The 13,272-nt window shown below is 36.5% G+C and overlaps 2 protein-coding genes across 2 annotated transcripts; both read right to left on the bottom strand.

Moving 5' to 3' along the window:
• Nucleotides 1-525: 525 nt before the first annotated feature.
• LOC120181327 (GATA transcription factor 5-like) lies at nucleotides 526-2,002 on the bottom strand. The gene is made up of 3 exons (XM_039186489.1): nucleotides 1,863-2,002; nucleotides 1,452-1,784; nucleotides 526-1,352 (listed from the first exon to the last, which is right to left on the bottom strand). The coding sequence occupies exons 1-3, from the start codon at nucleotides 1,974-1,976 to the stop codon at nucleotides 735-737; spliced, it is 1,065 nt and encodes a 354-aa protein (XP_039042420.1). The 5' UTR covers nucleotides 1,977-2,002; the 3' UTR covers nucleotides 526-734.
• Nucleotides 2,003-9,760: 7,758 nt separating this feature from the next.
• LOC120181346 (probable methyltransferase PMT27) lies at nucleotides 9,761-12,984 on the bottom strand. Its single transcript, XM_039186507.1, has 7 exons — nucleotides 11,684-12,984; nucleotides 11,457-11,606; nucleotides 10,994-11,375; nucleotides 10,731-10,905; nucleotides 10,390-10,662; nucleotides 10,113-10,307; nucleotides 9,761-10,032 (listed from the first exon to the last, which is right to left on the bottom strand). Exons 1-7 carry the CDS (start codon nucleotides 12,968-12,970, stop codon nucleotides 9,816-9,818), a joined length of 2,679 nt encoding a protein of 892 aa, XP_039042438.1. The 5' UTR covers nucleotides 12,971-12,984; the 3' UTR covers nucleotides 9,761-9,815.
• Between the last annotated feature and the right edge of the window lie 288 nt (nucleotides 12,985-13,272).

The following is a 13,272-nucleotide window of genomic DNA, read 5'->3' as shown; positions in this document are numbered from 1 at the left end:
GAGTTATTTTATTAAATCTTTCGATTATTAAAAGTTATAAAATAATTATTTAATTATAAGTTGTTACTTTTTTAAGTCCTCTAACTATTAAAATTATAAAATTATAACTTGGCTATTCATTATGTTATCAACTAGTCATTTTCTTTTAAAGAATTATGGCAATTTGAATTAGATGTTAATCTACTAACTGATATACGATATAATTTAATCTATATGATATAATCTAATATCAGAATCTCAAACCACTATCATATATTCAATTAATAGGTTAACATACAACTCAAATCATTATCAATTTTTTTAAAAAAAAAATGAGTTTGAAACACAATGAATAATCAAGTGATTATTTTATAGCTTTTAATAGTTAGAAAACTCAATAAAATAATATCCTATAGTTGGGGGTCAATTTGTAATACTTTACCCAAAAATAAACCCATTGTAGCTAATAATATAATCCAAGTGCTTCGTCCACGAGCCAAATGCAGTTTCCCCCCTTTTCTTGAATAATTTCAATGTATAGAAAAATTTAAATTTAAAATGACTTTAGGGTAAAAGAATGGGAAAATTATATTAAAAAAAAGATAAAAGTTCAAAATTTAAATTCCTACCTAAAATCTAAATGAGTTACGTCCCTAAACCCTAGTGCAGTTGATGTACAAGTACAACCCGAACTAATGTTATCCAAAACTGGGAACAGAAGTTGGAGCTAAACCGGGTTCGGCCAGGCCCGAAGTTTATTTCTTTCGTCGCATCTCGAGCACTTTCCGATGATGGTTTGAGTGTAGCTCGCTCGAAAATGTCGGGCTACAAGCCGGTCTATACTCGGGTAACAGCCTGCCCGACTTGAACCTGACACCGCAAGCGTTACACAAAGTCTTGGCTCCCATTGGACCGGCTCTCCATTGTGGCGTCTTTGTAACTCCACAGTGACCGCACCTACGCGTTGCCTGGTTCACGTTCCCAACGCTTGACTCGGTCGCCGGTCTCTTCTTTTGCTTTTTCTCAACCGAGAGCGATTCCGACGGTTCATAGGCTGAACCGGGGACGCTGCTTGAGTAAACGAACCAAGGGCTAGAGGAAGATGACGAAGTGGAACTTGAAGGGGAATCCGTACGAGGGGAAGCCACAAGAGACCAAACCCGACCGCCACTTCGACTGCGCTTGCTTCTGGTTTTGACCGGAACCGGAGTTTTAAAACAGGTCGTAACTGGTGCTTCTGGTTCAGGCAATTTACTGCCTGGTAACTTGGGCTTTTCCGTTAACGTTCCGGTGGGAAACGCCTCCGCAGATTGTTCCGAGAAGGAATCGTCAACGAAATGAGATAGCCACTCAAGGCTCGCCACGTCATCCGCCTGTAAAAATGCCGCCCTTTTCACCATTAACAACCATATCCCGAACTCAAAATAGCAGAAAGCAAAAAAAACAAAAAAGGGATTCGTTTTTCAAAGTACCGGAACGGCGAGCTCGTCGGTGGATAAAGAAGTGTAATCAAAATTGATAGTTTCGTCAGAAAAATGTTGCTCTTGGCTTAGCTTTTGTTTCTTACTGGAACAACAACAAGAAGAAACTGACACTCCTTCTCCTCCTTCTTCAGGTACTTGTTCAAGGAGACCCTCTTCGTTAGTGAAGTCGAAAAGGTCGTCAACAGAGAAATCATCACAAGAAACTCCATTTTGTCCATTATTTACAGCCAAAACATCGTCCAAAAACGCTTGGGGAATTGATTTCATACCCATCTCCTTCCTAAAACTGCTCTTCAAAGCTGCTTCGACGCACTCCATTTCCTAAAACAAGCACGTCAAAAAAGGGAGGAAAAAACCCAGAAAAAAAGAAGCAAAAGCTAAAAGCTTTTGAGAAAGTACCTGTAGATAAGATGAAGGAAGAGGAGGAATGGTGGTAAAGGAGGGAAATTGGAAGAGAAAAGGGTGGTGATGAGTTCGGTAAAGCATTGAATGACGATGACAGAAAGCATCCATTGTTTGTTTTCTCTCGCTTGTTTCTCTCTTTGATTTTTTTTGTTTGTAACTTTTGTACGTTGCAAATTTATGCAATTTATAACAGTACAACTCTCATAAATTTAGGTTAAAAAGGTCGTGAAGACCTAGGAAACTGCAACATTTCTTTCTGCTGTTTTTTTTAATTATCTTTTACTTTTCGTTTTTCTTATTTGCTAAGAATGAATTTGAGCCATCGGTGTTTGACGACTAGGTTCACGTTTTTATTCGGCCACCGCGTTGATTGCCTGCACTCCTCTTGGTTGTTCACCGCCACTTCCTTTTTGCATTTTGATTATTCGTTATGAAATTACTTCCGTTATAAGATATGTTTTATACAAATCTTAAATATATAAGTTACTTAGTTCAAAACAAAAATAAGTTAATATGATAATTAAACGAGTAGTAAAGTACGTAAATAGTTATTCGATTATTAAAAGTTATAAAATGATCAAACTCATTATTTTATGTTAATAGATCGACAGTTGTCTAAGTTAGACGTTAACATGATAGCTGAGATATAATAATTATTTGAGATTCTAAGGTTATATTTTATCATATCATAATTAATATATTAACATTCAACGTAAAATACTATCAATTTTTTAATAAAAAATAAAAATTATGAACATAATTAATAATTAAAATACTTAATAAAATAATATCTTATAATTAAAAAATTATTTATGTATTTTATCTTTAAATAAAATTAACCAGGGGATAACGATGATAAAAAGCAAGGGACAGAACATGCTGTGTGAACGAAGACGAGTTCAAAAGGAAACAGAGACCAAATCTAGAAAACATCAGGCCAGCTTTTGTTCCAACTGAGCTCATTACTTATGTGTCGTGTTCTTATTGGATGGGACACCAAAAGGTTACGCCTCAAAGCCAATCAATTCTGCGTTTTCGAGGCTTTTTTTTTTACCTATAAACAACGTCCTCTTCCCCTGCTTTTCCTTTCGGCCACAGTATGCAAGGGTTAAAATCACTTTTCTAGTCCCTCAATTTAGTATTCTTTTCATAACTTCATTTCTAGATTTTCTTGTTACCCTTATATTTTTATTTATTTTAGTTTTAAAATAGGGTAAATAACGTACATGGTCCCCCAACAGGGAATTAAGTTGGTATTTGCTTTCGTAAACGAATAAATAGTTACTTATATTAAAAAAACACTTATGATTTAAAAAATTTAAGTACAAACCGGGAATTAAACCATCCCCATGGAATACTATAACCTTTGTGGTAAATTAAAATTTAGTATCTAAACTATCAGTTTTGGTTCATTTTAATACCTAAACTTTTAATTTTTTCAAAATCATACCTAACGTTTAGTTTTCATTCCATTTTAGTATCTCGTCGTTACAAACTTAACGTGTTTAGTATCTAAACTTTCAATTTTTTTCAAAACTTAATGTTAAATTTTGAACAAAAATACTAAAATGAAACAAAAACTAAATTTTAAATATGATTTTAAAAAAATTAAAAATTTAGATACGAAAACGAACAAATTAAAAATATTTTCTCTCATAAACTTTGGTCATAAATCATGAGTATCTACCCATTGTTTGATGGGTTTGGAGTTTTTACGAAATATAATTCATTAAAATATAAAATATTTTCTTAAAACTGATCATGCATGGTTGGGATTATACATCATAATAATAATACTAAGCCCTCCGATTATGGTCTGTCTCCCACCGTTAAGACAGGATGAATCAATGATATGCGTGCTATTCATCCATCATGCATTTGCTAAAACACTTGCATTTTGCATTTTACTAAATTCAAGTGAGGATTATATATGCATATGCATTTGATATTATTAGTGTTTATGACTTAATTTCGTTTGATTCGACTTAAAGATTAAAAAAAAATTATACGAAGATTCTTGGACTAACATTATTGGGTAAATTATATGTTTAATACTTAAATTATCAGTTTTAGTCTGTTTTAGTATTTAAACTTTTAATATTGGACTAACATTATTGGGTAAATTATATTTTTAATACTTGAATTATCAATTTTGGTCTGTTTTAGTATTTAAACTTTTAATGTTTTCATAACCAAACCTAACGTTTAGTTATTGTTTTGTTTTAGTACTTTACCGGTAAAAACTTAATTGCATTTTTATGGGTAAATTACATCGTGTTAAAATAAATGAAGCTCGTTCGATCAATCGAAATATGCCAAGAGAGGGTGAATTGGCTTTTTAAAGTTTAGGGAGTAAGGAGTATAAAGATAAGAAAATTTGCACAATAATTTATAGTGGTTCAACTCCTCAATGAAGTCTACATCTACTACCTAAGCTCATCACTTAGGATCTCCCAACAAATCCACGAATTTATTCTTTCTTTTTAAAGGATAAAAAAATAACATTTACAAACTCCCTAGCTTTTCAAAGACTCAGCTATAACCAAAACACAATTACAAAGGAAAATAATTGTAAAAAAAAATCTAAAAAGGAAGGTGTTTACAAATTAAATGTAACCCCCACAGACCGATAAGGGTAACCAGATTCGATCCGGGGTGTCACATTTGGGCCACCGGAGCGACCCACTGTAAAAATAGCGGAAAATTTAAAACTTTTATTGAAATATGTAACTTATAAAATCAGTTGTCACTATTTAAAAATAAAACAGATTTCCAGACTCGTATATAAATCAAAATACAATTACATGCCCCCTAATCACATGTACCATACTCTGCAACAATGCCGGAAGAACTCTCTTACTGAAGTCGATAGATGCACTGGTACAATTCTTTTAACCTGAAAAGGTGAATAATAGAGTGAGCTTCGAAAAGCTCAGTAATACAGAACTACCAGATGATGCTGAAGAACGTACAGATACAGATAAACATACATATCCTTATTATTTCCGAATATTTACAGATTTTTATGCTGAGTAGAGATCTTACTGATATTTCAGATGGTAACGTACAATGAGCTTTCAGTTCAGACAAATATTTCGGATGACTGAGTTCAGGAGATCAGAATAGGTTATCCAGTGTGTTCCCGCAAAACCAGTGAAAAGATACATATCTTTTCTTTTAAAACAGTGGCAATTCAAAACATATTTTTATTCAAAAACCATATTAATCCATCCAACCAAACACACCATAATGTGTAAGTTCCCCATAACCATACACCACCAACACACCAAGTAAGGCCCTGAGCACAAAGCAGAGGAGCCAGCAGTAACGGTAACGATAACTTCCTCCAACAACACCCTCCCATAAAACATTGATCAAAAACCATAGTAATCCCTCCAACCGAACACACCATAATGTGTAGGTTTCCCCGAACCATACACCCACCAACATACCATAATGTGTAGGTTCCCCAGAACCATACACCCACCAACACACCAAGTAAGGCCCCGAGCATAAAGCCGAGGAACTTGCATATATAGTAACCTCCAACAATACCCCCAAATAAAATATGTCCGTCCGTAAACGGATATATCAAAAATCAAAACATAAATCAGGTCAAGCATCATATCAGAAATCAGGTCAAGTATCAGATCAGAATCCAAGTCAAGTATCAGATCAGAATCCATGTCAGATATCATATCAGAATCCTTGTCAAGTATCAGATCATAATTCAAATAAAAAATCAGATAAAATATTCATGTAGGTAGGGAACACACCAGAGTTTACAGATATTATTCATAAGTACAGAATAATCTTATCAGGCAGAGAAACACATATCTTCAATATACCGATAGAATGTTGGGATTTATAATCACTATTGGAAGAGTTCAATAACTGATGGAATCATAAGTTCTTCAGATTGAGACTTATCGAGATCATATCTTATTCATACATTTTTTTTGAAAGCTCTACATAATCAAAAGGGTATTCAGAATCCTTTACATCTGAGCCACTTATATTTTCATATATAACCTAACTAATTTGAGCTGATAAGGGAGAACAACGATTCAAAAATTTTACAATCTTTGTCGATTGATCAGATTAACGAGTTACTCGATATGAATAATTCCCATAACTAATGCTTATCGACTGGTCAATTCTTTGTCCTTCCAGGGTATTTATTTATTTTATACCTAACATTCTTATCCATAGATATTCTAATGCTCTTTATTTCATTTTCACGCTTCCACAATATCATGAAATGCTGACGTGCTTGATTTATAGTTCATGACCCATAAAAAACATTTCATTATGTATGTTTGTTAATGTTTCTAGACTCATTCAAATCACTTATTTAATCATCAAATCATTGAGGTTACTTATTTCATTTAACAGTCAAGTTTATCCATGTTACTTAAGAGTTTTCCAGAGTAAATTGGACATTTTCTAAATTTCGGATACATATTGTACTTTCGTCCAGTTCAGTATTCGTGGTTGATTTGTCGAACAAATATCCAATTCTTAGTACTGAATATGATCTAGAGTTGAGTTGAGCTGAATACTTTCAAAATTATCATCGAGCCAAACTGAAAAGACGAACATGCATTCCAGTAATATCTATGTCGTTCAGGTATTGACATAGCTTTAGGGTTGATCTACTCACTTAAGTTGTGTTCCATAACTTTTAAAGGTAGTCCAACACCTATGCTTATTTGGATTCCTTAATTAATCCAAGACATTTACTTAATATAGGCCATAAGGGTATTTTGGTAATTTTGGTATTCAGTTTTATTCCATTCATTTCAAAGCTCGAGGATATCCAATCATTCTTGAGCTTGGTGGTATTCTTGGGTCATTTCTATTACAGGGGTATTTTGGTCATTATACAGATTCAATGTACTTTAATCATTTCCTTCCGTCTGATCTTACTATTAAATTCAATCTTATCATTTATTTCAGTCATTTCGAACAATTCTGACAACAGAACAACCCCGACAAATTGTTCTTCAAGTATTTACTCATAACTCGGATATTTCCGGGTCAAGTGCCTTCTCAGATTTTACAAACGGAATATCAGGAATTTTCCTGCACTAAGTCAGGATCTTAACAATTAAATCCGTACTTAATCGAGTTAAGTACGAATCCTCTAAGTATTTTCTCATTCATGGTCAACTCAGACTATTCTACCTCTTAAGGATATTTCCGTAATTTCTTAACCATATAATTTCGATATTAGCTCTTAACGAAAATAATATAATTTAGAGATCCTATGATTAATTGCTTTCTTGAACACTCTCTGATCTTGAAATGGTTCTCTTAACAGACTTCTAGTATCATTCACAAACTCTCATAGGATTAAAACCGGTTATTCATAATTTCCAAATAAAACTAACATTTCTTATGCAAATCAATATTTTTATCAGATCAATATGTCTGTAAAATCCATTTATCTAACTTCCATCCAAGTACCTTTAACATTTAACCTTTGGTGAAATAAACTATAAGTTACAAATCCATGTTGATTTCTTTATCACTAAGAACAGAACTTGTAATTTAATTCTAACAATCCCTCAATTTCTTATAAAAATCATCTGAACCATAATCAATTACTGAACCCTTTTACCGTATTCAGATCGAGTGTAGAAACTAATTAACTACACAAATGAGACCAACATTATCTTAATCATGCATTTACCAATATTCACATGTTCCATAAAGCATAAAGAGATAGTAAAGTATTACCTCGATTTTCGTGCAATACTGATCGACCATAAAAATTCCATTCGCACGCCTTTGATCTTCAATTCAACTTCCAATAATTCATCAGATACATATCAACATAAATTATATCAGAAACGGAGCTTAATTGCGATAAATGAATCGAATCCAGTGATAAATCAGTGAAAAACAACTTACCGGGTTCGAATTTGGCGAAACGAACTTCGGATTCGGATTCAGGACGTCGAAAGCATAAAATATGACTTTTCGGAAATTTAGAATTTTCGGTCAAAATCAAAGTCAACGGGTTTGACCGGCAATTTCAAGGTCTTTAGGTTTGAATTTCGAAAAACGGATAGCGGAATCGGATTTGGAACGTCGAAAAATGTCAGGATAGGTATACTCGGTCGAAGTCAAAGGTTGTTTAATGCCCGGTCAAAGCCGGTCAAAGTTTTGGTCAACAGTGGTCAACGCCGGTCAATGGGTCAACGGGTCGGGTTAATGGTTCGAGTCGGGTCAACGGGTCGGGTCGGGTCATCGGGTCGGATCGGGTTGTGACCGGTCAAACCGGTCAAAATAGCTCTAAAACCGGTCAAACCGGTCAAAATAGCTCTAAAAATTATTTTGAGCGATTTCGAGATACTTACAAAGCTCGATTTACAATTTTGAACGGTAGAGAGCTCGATTTCAACAAATCGGAAACTTTAACCGCTTCACCTCCTCACGCGCTGCCGTTGACGGAGACCAAGGATGACACCGACGGACTCGGAACGATGCAACGAACACGATGGTGCGGGAGGTGTCGTAAACGAATGACCCGATCGTCGTGAATCGATGAAAAACCAACTAAAAATCGAGTTATTACCAACAGTACTTCCGACTGAAATTAACGACGAATGGCGACGATTCACGACGAAAGGTTTGAGGGGTTTTGTTCCTTGGTTGACAACGAACACGATAGTGGTTTCGGCTCGTCGATCGGAGGTCGGACGGCGAGTAAATCGGAGTTGAAAGTTGGGTTGAGGGAGAAGAAAAATTGGAAATATGCAGAAAAACATACGGGAGGGGTTATAAATTTTCTCATAAAGGAAAATGGCTAAATTATGAGTTTAGTCACTGAACTTCCTGTACTTCTTAAAATGGTAAGCCAACTTTACGATTTTACAATTTAATCATCAATTTCCTTCCAAAATTCCAATTAAATCCAATACTTTATAATTTCTTAAAATTTAGCCCCTAAATTGGGGTGTTACATTAAAGCTCACAAAAACACAAATATGTACAAGAGAAAGAAATTAAAGAATGAAAAGTTTTTCTCTTGTGTTTGATTGTTTGGATAGGTGTTGGTAACATTCTACAAGTGTCTTGAACTTGTTTTTATATGTTGGAATGAGTTACTAACCCTTTCTAGTCGTTTGGTAAGGTTTGGAGCCGTTGGAATACTTTCTGCACACAAAGTTTCGAAACTCTTCGAAAGAACTGTTGGAAAAATATGATCGTTTGAGCCAAAGTATCGAAACTTTAGGGAAAGTTTCGAAACTCTTGAAAAGTATCGAAACTTTTGGGACACGGTCTTGGAAAGTTTCTAAACTTTTGTAGAAGTTTCGAAACTTCTGGTCAAAATACTCATTTTAAGGTTTTGATTGGACTTTGAATTATTTTTGAAAACTTTGAATAAACTCAATTTAGTCCAACAAACATTTTGCCATTATTTGTTATATCAAAATATAAGTTTTACAAATCGTTCATCACTCAACTTTCTTCTCACTCCTATCTTGGTACTAAAGTTTAAAAATTTTATTAATATAATTAAAAATAAAAAAATTGAAAGTTAGAGTGATTAAATAAAAAAATTAAACTTAGTGACCATAATAGGAGTGAGAAAATAGTTGAGTGATGAATTATACAATTCACATATAAAAAGGTGCCACATGCAAATCACTGTTAAATTTTTAACAGCCATGTACTAAAACGAAACAAAAATTAAACGTTAGGTATGGTTTTGAAAAATTGAAAGTTTAGGTACTAAAATATACTAAAACTAAGAGTTTATGTACTAAAAGCGTAATTTACCCAAGATTATTTTGTGCATGCAACAGATTATATTAGAAAAGAAAGTAACAATGTCAACTAAGAACCAAAGAATCTGAAAATGCTATAGGCACCCAAAACTGTAGGAATGGTATAACCATAATAAAAATCATGATCGAAATACAGATTTTTGATGCATCAAATGACAGCTTTATACGTTGTAGGCCGCCAATCACCTTTCTGGGCACTCAGTATTCCTTCCTGATCTTTGGAGAAAGTTAAATGAACTTCCCAATGCAGTGATTTCAACAAGTTCTCCACTTCACTAATGGCATTCGAATTGTCCCGAACGATTAATTTCCCGCCCGGTCGGACGATCCTATCGACCTCCGCCAGCACAGGCTGGAGTTTGCACCTATGGACGACGAAGATGCGGGTCGGTTATCAAACAAAGAAGGTTATGGTGTGAGACCGTATCATGATTTCTAATTCTACCTGTTTTTCAGCTTGGAGAAAAGATGATCGGCGTGCAAGAGGTCGTATGATCTCGGATAAGTGCTGAATGACTCGCACCAGTCGTGGTATATTCCGAAAAGGCCACGTTCGTAGATGATCGGAAGTGTATCCGGAGCATCGAAGTTCACCACATTCATCACCCATACTTTAATGTCCTTCAAAGCTGCTGCAAACCTGCAGGCATCAAAGATGTGTCAATATGGTAACTTTAATGTGTTATTAGTAACGCTGAAAACAGAAACGAAACAACCATTACCCTCCATACACAGCTCTCATGTCCATCACATTTCTTACATTAGACCAACTGATTCCCAATCCGCTCATGTACAACTTGCTCACGACTCGAGTCCAGTGTTCATAGTCTTTCGCAAAGTCTTGAGGAGCCGGTTTCCCGTAAATCCCCATCTGGGATCGGTTCAACCAGTAAGGAGCTTTCTGCAGCCGATTAGGCCAATTCGCGGGCCATCGTGATCCTCTTTCGTCCTGATTTTTCGGCACATGGTGTATGCATGCCTTCAGGGGTACATGCCTAACACGGAACAAGCAATAAGCCTTTTTTTGGTACATAAACATGCAAGAGTATGTCAAGAAACCTACCAGACAGCATTTGCATCATCTTTTTCATCGCACATTGGTGGATTATTCTCCGGCCTTTTGTCGTAGCATTCGTTTAAGGTCGGTTTGCGATAGATGGCGGCTGCGATGGAATTCAATTTGTCCTTTTTGATGGTCACAAGTTCCCAACAAATGGATTTCGTAAGGGCCGACATCGCTACAAAACAAACTTCACATTGTTAGCTCCATAACAACCTTAAACCATGTCTAAACTTTGAATTGAGTGTACTGTCTATGTGTGTTACCCTTCCAAATTTCCACATCCTCCGGAAGATTCTGGTAGACAGGCGTCGCCGACCAGACGAAATATCCTCCCGGTCTAAGAACACGATTCAGTTCTAGCAGAAGCATGCCATTTTCGATATGCCAGGGCACCCTGCACCGTGCACAGTGCACTAAATCAAAGACTCTACAAGGAAACGGTAGCCTCTGAGACCCCATCACAGCTGATATGGCAGGAATCCCACGTTCAAGAGCGAATTGAACTTGAGCTTCGTGCTCGTCTTTCGGGGCGAAGGACATGGTCAAAACATCTCGATCGAAAAGATACCCTCCGAAGCTTGCAACGCCACATCCAACATCCAAGACCACTCTGGAGCGTTTACCCCATTTAATGTTGGGTATTGCCTGCAACCAACATATTCTTCTTTCTCAAAACATCGGAATTACATATACGTAACCGACTAGCATGTCGAAGTCGAACTTTACCTGTTGGAGAAAGTCAATGTAGTGGAGGGCACCATGGATGAATTGAGTGCCACCACCGGGGAAAATCAAGTAGTCGCCACTCACTTTAACCCAATTCTGATGCCCTTTGAACTCAGCTAGTTTAGTATGTGGTACATTATGGTACCGTATCTGCCAGACAACATCAAACGAATTACAAAAACGGCAAAATTGTTAACAATCCAACAGGTTTGATTCGATCTTTTTACCTGGTCTCTGCTTTTAGGCCAAGGGATAGGCTTTTTGTATCCCACTGGATGTGGGACTAAACATGTTGGACCCTCCTCAGGGCAATGCCTCTCCCGATGCTCGTAGTGCCTGGTGGTTTTTAATTTTTTCAAAGCTTTCAGGTTATCCAAGCACGGTATGTAATCGGGACCGGTGGTGTGGTTGCATATGTGCCAAGTGTAACCATAGATGCTGTTTTTGCCATCGGATTCGTCTCTCCGTCTCTCCTTCTCGTTCTCCGATTGAATCTTTTGCGACTTCCATGCCTTCTTCGATTCGATGGACTCTTTCGGAATTGAATTTCCTAACGACTCGTCGGAGTTCAATTCATTCTGTTGCCGAGCTTCCTGATTCTGAGCTTCACTTCGGGTGTCTTTCTCCGATGTTTCCTGGTTCAACGTCGGTAAATTCTGGAACGTATCTGTTTCCGTTGCATTTAGAATTTTGTTCTGTTTTTCGTCTTGCATTTGCAGCTCTTGTTTTTGCTTGTTTCCTTTCGGTTCATCTTCGATCTCCGTTATGTCGTTCTTCAATCTCGCGGGATCATCCTCTTTTGGTTTCACGTTCTTCGTTGTTGTTTCCTTCATCTTCTTATTGCTGTCCATGTCTCCCTTCTTCTTATTCTTCTTCTTCTTCTTGTCACCTCGATTTTCCTTTGGTTTCTCAGTAATTTGTTGCTTCTCGACAGCTCGGATTTGATCTTGATCGTCTGAAGAATCCAGATTGTTGATATTGTTGTTTTCCTCAAGATTAACCTTGACGGGTTCTTCATTACTCGTCTGCTTATTACCTTCAACTTCGTTGGGGATAATTTGCTTCGTCTGTTGATTATGTGTCAACACGCTTTCCTCAGATAACTGAGTTTCCCTCAGTTTCTGCTTCTCCTGTTCTTCAGCGGATTCTTTCCCGTGTAAGTTATGTTGGGTTTCTTCAACAACCAAGTCTTTTCCTTTATCTTCATCAGATTCGCTGGTCTTATCGTCGTCAGGCTTGACAGCATCGTCGGGAAGTGTACCGGGATTATCTTCAAACGCCGCTTTATCTTTATCTTCACCAACCTTGGTGATTTGTTCGTCTCCGTTTCCGTCGGTGACGGCGGTACGAACAGTGGTGGTAGTGGTGGTGGTTTGTGGTGACGAAACAGTGTTGGAAGTGAGCATCCAAACTGCCAGAAGGCATAATGTCACGAAGACCACAGTGGTGACAGTCGATGCATATGAACCTGAAGTCGAACGCTTGGCGCCACGGGACTTTCCACTGATCGCCATTGTTGGTTTTTGAAGTGAAAAACGATGGAATTGAGGATTAAAAAAGACAGTGGGGAAGAAGATTAAGCTTTGTTTGTGGAATAGATGTAAGAAGAGAGAAGAAACATTCTAAGTTTGAACTTCTCAAAGATCCGGAGGAGTTGGACAAGGGGAAGTCGTTGAGAAAATTTTTAAAACTTGAGGGATCCATTTCAAATTTGACCATAAATGTTTTAAGCATCATTACATATTAAATCATTTAACAATTCGGTCCATCAATAAAAAAAAAGCACGCAACACACAACGTGACATAATACACAAAC

This window comes from Hibiscus syriacus, unplaced genomic scaffold, assembly GCF_006381635.1.
Source record: "Hibiscus syriacus cultivar Baekdansim isolate YM2019G1 unplaced genomic scaffold, ASM638163v2 tig00112523_pilon, whole genome shotgun sequence".
Lineage (NCBI taxonomy): Eukaryota > Viridiplantae > Streptophyta > Magnoliopsida > Malvales > Malvaceae > Hibiscus > Hibiscus syriacus.
This window is presented reverse-complemented; position numbering and strand designations above follow the sequence as displayed.

Coding starts and splice junctions, on each gene's coding strand:
- LOC120181327 (XM_039186489.1), bottom strand. CDS start 1,976: ATGGATGCTTTCTGTCATCGTCATTCAATGCTTTACCGAACTCATCAC. Junction 1,785..1,862: donor TTCCTTCATCTTATCTACAG/GTACTTTCTCAA, acceptor TGCTTGTTTTAG/GAAATGGAGTGCGTCGAAGC. Junction 1,353..1,451: donor CCGACGAGCTCGCCGTTCCG/GTACTTTGAAAA, acceptor GCATTTTTACAG/GCGGATGACGTGGCGAGCCT.
- LOC120181346 (XM_039186507.1), bottom strand. CDS start 12,970: ATGGCGATCAGTGGAAAGTCCCGTGGCGCCAAGCGTTCGACTTCAGGT. Junction 10,906..10,993: donor GGATGTGGAAATTTGGAAGG/GTAACACACATA, acceptor TTTGTTTTGTAG/CGATGTCGGCCCTTACGAAA. Junction 10,033..10,112: donor TTCTCCAAGCTGAAAAACAG/GTAGAATTAGAA, acceptor CGTCGTCCATAG/GTGCAAACTCCAGCCTGTGC.